The sequence below is a fragment of the Aegilops tauschii genome, chromosome 2, assembly GCF_002575655.3.
Source record: "Aegilops tauschii subsp. strangulata cultivar AL8/78 chromosome 2, Aet v6.0, whole genome shotgun sequence".
In the NCBI taxonomy this organism is placed as follows: Eukaryota; Viridiplantae; Streptophyta; class Magnoliopsida; order Poales; family Poaceae; genus Aegilops; species Aegilops tauschii.
Window position 1 is genome coordinate 588,082,976 of NC_053036.3, and position 8,448 is coordinate 588,091,423.

Genomic DNA, 8,448 nt, shown 5'->3' on the forward strand with positions numbered 1-8,448 from the left:
CGAGGACCCAGATCGGGCCCGCACGGGCGGCCAAGACCGCGACCGCACGCCCACGATGGAGCTCCCATCGTGGTGACACCGCGCTGCGCGCCAGCGACCACCGCTGCCACGATCGAGGACGCCGCCGTGAAGACGAGCTCCGGACAGTCACCAGCCGCCTGAGATCTCCCCATCAAAACAGCAGCCGACGAGGAGCACGAGCCCCGCCGCCGCCGGCTCCGCGCAGGCTTTGCCTGCCGGAGGCCACCGGCGACGGCGAGGGGGTGAATGGGATGGGTGGGGCGAGGAGAGGCTGGGGGCGTTCGCCGCCCGTGTCGCCCCGGGGAGGGAGCGGCGCGGGGGCAGATGGGATCTCAATCGGGTGTTCTATCTCAGCCGCCTGAGTTTTGCATGATGTGACTCTGATTTTTCTAGTCCACCGATCGATCTCCTTGATTATTTCAGGCGAACTCTCGTGTGTCGTTGGAAGTCTGAAGTGTAGGGATATCTCTTAACTCTTATGGTCAGAATGATAAGCAACTAGGTCATGATCCAAGTTATGCAGTAACGATTCTGCTGGCCGTTTAGTGAAAACTGGAAAAGGAACTGCGACGTATCTCACTCTGGGCTGGACCTGGATCCAACTAGCTCACGTTTAGTTAACTCAGTAATGTGGTATAACCTGGACCTGAATCACGTTCAGTTGAGCGTGTCGGTTCAGCAAATTGTAGAGCGAAGAAATTCAGACAGAACCTTGACGAACGATCTCACCCCACAGGAAGCGCTTGCACTTGCAACCAATTCATAGCACAACATGTATTCTGCATCAAAATAAAAGCTTGAAATTTTCATCACCATCATGGGGACACGTATGTACAAATCAGACGCAACCAGCCAGATCCCAGGACATGGTTGCTTTCTGCAACAAACACACCGCTAGCAGCTAGTTTGGGCCCCAGCAGCTGAGGCACATCACCGTCCTCAGCCCCTCCTCGGCCTTCTCCGCTCGTCGCCTCTCTGCCATGGCCGCCGCCGAGGCCGGAAGCTGCTTCTTGCCCTGCGAGACGCCGGCGCGGATGTTGGCTGCCCGGTGGATGGATCGCAGAGCATAGTTCCAGCGGCAGAGCCCGGCCTGGTCTTTGAGCGCCTCCACCGCGCCCACGCTCATGGCCACCATCCATGACGCCTTCGCCGCACCAACCATCACTGCTCTCCTTCTGCTTGCTGGGCTGGTGGAAAATGGTTGAACTGAGACTGATTTGTGATTGCTTGTGTCTAGTAGTGGACTTTCAGTGATAAAAGAGCTGAGCTGATGCAGGGCTGCTTCTTCCTGGTGCTTTGCTTGTGATGATGAGAGGAGTGTGGGAGTGGGACGAGGTTATATACGGGAGGGAGGCTGGGAGAGCCGGAGCAAACCAGGCGGCTGCGGGTGTTGGTTTTCCAGGATACCGGGTGCTTTCAGATTCACTTCTGCTTCTCGCTTTCGTCCCGATACAGTTGCTATCCTGCCCACCTCAGCTCGTCTTGTTTATTCGCGGCAGAAGGGGCGGTTTTTGTCCGTTGCGACCTGACTGAGTTGGCACGCGGCAGTGATGACATAGCAGTGAGAAACGCGAGCAAGGCGTCTCCATGAAGCCTGTTATTGTTTTTTTTTTAGTTCCGATTTTATAATTTTATGAAAAAACGTATACGCGTATATAAGGATGTAATGTATATATGTATAAAATTTCACACAGAAAATAGAGCTCAAAAATTTCACGATGAAATACCTTGAATTTCAGGCTGCACAAAAACAAAATCATGGACTTTTAGAGCAAATGGTACATGCGCTAAAAGGCTACAAGCTTGTTTTTCTTTTTGTAGCTCTCATTTAATTCTAGTTCATCATGAAATTTTACACAAATGTACATTACATCTCTGGGTATATGTGTATTTTTTCACCGAATTTTTGGAAACATAAAAGTATGATTTTTGAATTTATTCAAGGGCTCCATGGAGCTCAAGCTCCATTTAGCATTTTTGGTAGTTAACATATGTCAATTCTCTGCAAAAGAAAGAAATAAAAGCATACGTCAAGAACACAAAGATTATTTAACTTTCACTTTCTTGATAGTACTTCTTAGACTTACCACATATGTGAATAAGCTATAGAGTTTCTTCAAAGATAAATCACTCGAACCATCGATTCTTTTTATGAATTGCCTTATTGTACTATAATTTCATTCCATATTGCTTTTTATGTCATGAATCAGCTGTACAAAGGGAAGTCTTCCGCATTATGAATGTGATGGAAAGGGTTTCCCATTACTTTTGGCAAAAGGTCAGCCCCAATAAACAAATCGTCGAGACTTGGCCCTTGCTCCGCGGAAAGCGGTTACGTTGAGACGGAACATTTTTGCATGCTTGGCAGGCCGGTAGCCTAGTGAAAAAACAAAATAAATGGAGGGGAAATACAAATATTGTAGTAGAGATTACGGAGAATTAAAATATGCATACTAATCCTAAATTTATGGAAACCACTTAATTAGGTAAAATTCAAAGATTTTCTTTTTTGTTGCATTTTTAAAATTCCCTTTATTTTTAATAATTTTCCTGCCAATTAAAAATTCTAATCATTTTCAAAATATTTCTATCAATTTATTTATAGAAATTCCTTCTGAATTTCCAGCTAATAATGTTTTCCTTCAACTCAGATTTTTTCCCCCAAAAAATTATCCCCATATTTCTTTCTACATACTAAAAAAATGTCCGCAAATTTTCTTCAAAATAGTAGAGTTTTCTAAAGCTTGCCAAATTATTTGAGTGCTCATTTCCCTTAGTTTTAAAAATTATTTTGTGGTGGCTGGGTTGCCATGTGTGCAAAATTTCCGCCCTTGTCAAAACCTAAACGGCTTGACACTTGGAGATAAAAAAAGTCACATTGTGGTTTTATACTTTGGCACAAGTGGAGGATAAAATTAGGCCAGTATTTCTTAGAATACATGAACTATATAATGTGTGGACTTGCTCAATATGAAGAAGACAACCATCTACTACATGTAAAAAGAAAAAGAAAAAAACATAAAAGTATATATACAATATTCATTCTAGCAAACAATCATCTTTTAGCACGATAGCCCAGATGTGTAAAGATTGTGCACCAATTTAGCTGTAAAATAATTCCTCACACGCTGAATTCGCAAAGAATACTGAAACTTGTGAAAGGTTAAAAAAATTACTTGCTTTTTTTTGGTGTTATTTTGTTGATCCAATTGGGAAACATTTGAGGGGGAAACACAACTGTGAACTATAAACATTTTATAATCATATATATGTTATATATTAAAATGATATGAAAGGAGATTTGAGTAGTCAGAGATAGGGACACACTCTATCCATCGTCCTCTTCGTCGGAGTTACACAGTAAAAGACTGACTCGAAAGCAGACGCTGATGTTGTAGAGGGCCCATGAAAAAGAACGTGTTATGGCTGGACTAGTCAGAAATTGTTCTCTAAAATAAGGAATAGACTATGGAGAATAAGATGCACTGCTATGTGGTGGACCAAAATGTCAGTTTACCGAGAACCAAACTTATTTGACAAATAGCAGCTTCTTATATTTATACTAAATATTTTAACTTTTATATATCATTTTTAATATATATTGTTTTTCACGAAACAACATTTATAAAACCATTTTAGTCTTTTTTTAAATAATTTTTTTTAACTTTGTTTCTACTATATGTAACAAAATTAACCACAAATAATCACTTAAATTTAACTATCATATCTATTTTTTACCATTAAAAATATCATGTAATGGTAAAACTTATGTTAATTTTCAAAGTTTCTTCGGGATATTTGACTAAGTTAAATTCCATATAAAGTTGAACAAATGAGATGTTGCATTCTTACTCATAATAAATTGTGTGTGACACTTTGATGTACTATATTGTTTTGTGTCTAGTTTAGTTCTTTAAATATCCTGATAATACAGGTGCCTAACAAATATCCTAGTAGAGATTTGTTGAGTAAGATTGTCTAACTTAGTTACCATTATGATAGTAGTTTAATCTTGCCATCCATATTATTTAAAATTTTGGGGCAGGCATGTTACCATGTTGTTAGGACTGGGAGCACCTCTAACTAACTACTACTATATCAAAATAGAAGACCGTTTTTTTTGACACTATGACAATGTCAAAAAACGTCTTATATTTTGATACAGAGGGAGTACTTGGCTGGGACCCAACAACCGAAGTACATGAAAATTCACATCCCCTCTTTGGTCTTCTCGCTCGTCGCTTCTCCGACATCGATGTTGTAGAGGCAACACTACTAATGAAAAGCATTCTAAACAATTTTGTCACCATTATTGGGGATGAGTGTGACCTACACTCCTCTTCCAAAATGACTATTTTTTGAAAGACTTTTGGATGCATGGTTAACCGGCGCCAGTTACTACCCCATTTGCTTGTGTACGGGCTTTTGAGATTATTGTTGCTTAAAATGTTTACAAAGCCTACATAATTCTTTTTTCTGATTATAACCTAGCAATACAAAAAATAATCAACATATCCACTGGTTCGTATATTCAACTTAAAATTAATAAATTCAGCAACTAAACTTCGAAGTAATATCGATTGACCCATAGCTTATCAAATTTGCAAATACAATGTAGGAATAGTAAAGTTTACACAAACTGTTTGGCATTAGCGGTTAGCTATCTTAAACCAACAATAAAAAAAAGTTTACACAAAATTGGATATTTTCAAACAACACCACTGGTACACATGAAATTTCTTCCAGTCGTTTTTTTGAAAGAAACGCAGGAGAGCTGCGTAATTCATTCAGAGGGAAACGGCTGCTTCCGGTCGTATAGTGGAACCTCGAAAAGAAACTGGGATGTGACGCGTTCTGTCACCCTGACTAAAAGCCACCCGTGGATGCATTGTCAGGATCATTTAACTGATATATGGAGTAGTTAGTTTGGTCTAACCAGGAGTTGACAGGAAAATTAACCGAGATGCCCCCGTTCAGTGCAGATACGAGGATTAATCCCGTCGATTCGGCAAAGTGCAGAGCGAAGACATTCGTATTTCAGAACACTACAGACTGGCCTTGATCAGACCGAACCTGCAGGCAAACCAATTGAGACGCCCGTATTCCCCATCAAAAGAGGAGGTGATATAAACTCATGTGACAGAATTTTTCATCATCATCGTCGTGGTATATTACAATCCGCGTAGCAACCAGCTGGTTTTCAGGCCATGGTTACTGCAGCAAACACAAACTCACACGCCTAGCTAGTAATCGCGGATACTAATTGGTTCCCCAGCAGCTGAGGTACATGACGGTCCTCAGCCCCTCCTCGGCCTTCTCCGTTCGCCGCCTCTCAGCCACCGCCGCCGCAGACGCAGGAAGCTGCTTCGTGCCCTGCGAGACGCTGCCGCGGACGCTGGCCCTGGCCTTGGCTGCCCGGTGGATGGACCTGAGCGCGTAGTTCCAGCGGCAGAGGCCGGCCTGGTCCTTGAGCGCCTCCACGGCGCCCACGCTCATCGCCACCATCCACGACGCCTTCGCCGCACCCGCCATGATCGACCTCTCTCTCTGCGTTTGTGGACACGGTAAAGCTGACTGACTGATCAGTCTAGAATTCAGTGGTGCCTGAAGATTGATGGCTAGCAGGGTGTGGATCTTGTGCTGCTTACGAATGAACTGAGCTGTTGGATGATTGATGCTTGTCTTGATGCGAGGAAGAAAGGAGGTGGGACAGAGGTGGTTATATACAGGACGGAGGCTGGCAGGTCCGGAGCAAAACAGTTGTCGCGGACATTGGTTTTCCTGGATACCGGGTGCTTTCCGGTCACTTTGCTTGTTTACGCCGCATCTATCGTTGTCGTCCTGGTGCGACGGCTCGCCGCACAAGGGGAGGTTTTGTCCATTGCGAGTTTGCAAATGGCGCAAGCCGACAGAGATAAGACTGGGACGACGGGAAGATGACGTGTATCAAGATCCACCGAGTACAATCAAATTTTATCGCACCAATGGCCGTCTCATCAAATTTGTCTGGAGGCTCCTTTGATCAACGAAAATTTGGCCGTCCCATCAAATTTGTGTCGTCTGTTTACCCGCACTTGTGCAAATCTAGATGCCTTTTTGAAGGAGCAAATCTAGATGCCTTTTTGAAGGAGCAAATCTGGATGCTTAAAATGAGTGTCTTCAACTAAAAAAAAAGTGTCTTAGTATTGATTTAGAAATAGTCATTTTTATTTTGCCAAATAAAAACCATCATTATAAAACCTTGATATCTACCCCTTTTTCTACAAGTGAAAACATATTAGCGATTTTGTAGAATTTTAATTCACATGGTACAATTTCTTAGTACTATATGTTAAATCTTAGTTTTCAGAAACATTCCTTAAAATAAACTATTATAATCCTTTAGAATATCTTCATATTTGTTTAGTACTCCATAACATTAAAATTTCACCAAGTTTCCCTTTAAGTTTGTAGAAAATGAAGTTTTCATTCTCACCCAATTTTTTCGATTTTTGTCAAATCTTTGTGGCGGCTAGGTTGTAGGTGTGCGCTGCCGCCTCATTATTAGAACCTCTTGCACAAAATAGAAAACTTAATCTAGACAATTTTGACCTTGATAGACAAAAACAAATGTAGCATTTGAGTTTTTGACTTTGACAAGAGTTGATGGACCAAACCAGATAGTTTCCAACAACATGAAGAAAAAATGTTGTGCAAGCTATACATATAATGTGTAAACCTGCAAAATATTACTGAAAATGCAATTAACTATTTTTGACATGTACTCCATCCGTTCCTAAATATTTGTCTTCCTAGAGATTTCAACATGTGACTACATACGGAGCAAAATGAGTGAATCTACACTCTAAAATATGTCTACATACATCCGTATGTTGTAGTCCATTTAAAATCTCTAAAAAGACAAGTATTTAGGAACAGAGGGAGTACAACAGAAAGACAAGTAAATTTTATCACGGTGTAGTTTTGAAGCAAATAGTATTTTCTTTCAACGAAGTGGCCTAAGTGGGTGAAGTAAAGTTTTTTCATTTTTTGCACTGATTTAACTAGAGAGTTCTTGCCACGGTACCGCACGCTCTTTGTGGTGACAGTGAGATCATAACTCCATAAGTATGGGTGACAGACAAACGCCCAACAAAAAGACGCCTATGCTGCTGTACAAATCGTGGAAACTTTCACATTGTTGGCATTTTATAAAATTCAACTCACTTATGGTTGATTATCTACAAGAAACTTGTGTGTGCATGTAAAATATTTTTTTCTCACGTCAGATTCAGTCATGTTACAGTTATGATTACCGTGTGTATGAAGAACATGGTTCAGAAAATGTTCAGTCATGGCTAAGAAAACGAAACAGCAAAGAGAACTTTGTTATCACCCAATTCTGCCACTTCGATCAGAGAACTAGTAGACCAGGAGTAATCGGTCTAGGATCTTGTGCTTCGTAAAATCTGAAGCCAAGCTATTGACAGAACATATTCCCTCCGTTCCTAAATATTTGTCTTTTTAGAGATTTCAACAAGTGACTACATATGAAGCAAAATGAGTGGATCTACACTCTAAAATATGTCTATATACATCCGTATATGGTAGATCATTTGAAATCTACAAATATTTAAGAACAGAGGGGGTACAAGTTTTCATCATCATCGTGATACTATTTACAACCCAGATGCAGCGAGGCATTAAACACGCAGAACTACCGCCTTGCCTAGTTGGGACCCCAGCAGCTGAGGTACATGACCGTCCTCATCCCCTCCTCGGCCTTCTCCGCTCGCCGCCTCTCTGCCACGGCCGCCGCAGAGGCGGGAAGCCGCTTCGTGCCTTGCGAGATCACACCACCACCGCGCATGTTGGCCTTGGCCTTGGCTGCGCCGTGAACGGACCTGAGAGCGTAGTTCCAGCGGCAGAGGCCGGCCTGATCCTTGAGCGCCTCCACCGCGCCGACGCTCATCGCCGCCATCCACGACGCCTTCGCCGCAGCCGCCATGAACTGATCTGTGAACTGCTTTGGTAGAGGCTGGTCTGTGAAGCGTGTGATCCCTCCCAGTAGATGATTGGTCAGTAGTAGTGGAAGAACTGAGCTGAAGTGTTGGATGCTTGTGTTGGTGAGTTGTTAGCTGGAGCAGGGTAGAAGATGATATATACGGAAGGGGCGGGGGAAACAGGCGGGCGCAGACGTCGGTTTTCGAGGATACCGGGTGCTTTCGACCCCGGTTTGATTGTGCACCGACGACCCGATCGATCGCATTCCTCCTCCCGGCTCAGTGACCGTGGTGGCTGCCCCCCACCGCACCATGTCGTCTCGTCTTGTCTCTTCTAGCTAGCCGCTAGCCCATGTGCGGAAGATAAGGCTGGAATGAGTACGAGTAGCTGATAAGGACGCACGCCACTGCACTTCAATACTATTTTTATGGAACGGACGCGTGT

The 8,448-nt window shown here is 42.8% G+C and overlaps 3 protein-coding genes across 3 annotated transcripts; all 3 read right to left on the reverse strand.

Moving 5' to 3' along the window:
• Nucleotides 1-798: 798 nt before the first annotated feature.
• On the reverse strand, nucleotides 799-1,334 carry LOC109744929 (uncharacterized). Its single transcript, XM_020304071.4, has one exon. The coding sequence runs from the start codon at nucleotides 1,181-1,183 to the stop codon at nucleotides 923-925; it is 261 nt and encodes an 86-aa protein (XP_020159660.1). The 5' UTR covers nucleotides 1,184-1,334; the 3' UTR covers nucleotides 799-922.
• A 3,814-nt stretch (nucleotides 1,335-5,148) lies between these two features.
• Nucleotides 5,149-5,740, reverse strand: LOC109744940 (uncharacterized). Its single transcript, XM_020304081.4, has one exon. It carries the CDS (start codon nucleotides 5,551-5,553, stop codon nucleotides 5,281-5,283), a length of 273 nt encoding a protein of 90 aa, XP_020159670.1. The 5' UTR covers nucleotides 5,554-5,740; the 3' UTR covers nucleotides 5,149-5,280.
• Nucleotides 5,741-7,551: 1,811 nt separating this feature from the next.
• Nucleotides 7,552-8,145, reverse strand: LOC109744948 (uncharacterized). Its single transcript, XM_020304093.4, has one exon. It carries the CDS (start codon nucleotides 8,006-8,008, stop codon nucleotides 7,730-7,732), a length of 279 nt encoding a protein of 92 aa, XP_020159682.1. The 5' UTR covers nucleotides 8,009-8,145; the 3' UTR covers nucleotides 7,552-7,729.
• Between the last annotated feature and the right edge of the window lie 303 nt (nucleotides 8,146-8,448).

Coding starts and splice junctions, on each gene's coding strand:
- LOC109744929 (XM_020304071.4), bottom strand. CDS start 1,183: ATGGTTGGTGCGGCGAAGGCGTCATGGATGGTGGCCATGAGCGTGGGC.
- LOC109744940 (XM_020304081.4), bottom strand. CDS start 5,553: ATGGCGGGTGCGGCGAAGGCGTCGTGGATGGTGGCGATGAGCGTGGGC.
- LOC109744948 (XM_020304093.4), bottom strand. CDS start 8,008: ATGGCGGCTGCGGCGAAGGCGTCGTGGATGGCGGCGATGAGCGTCGGC.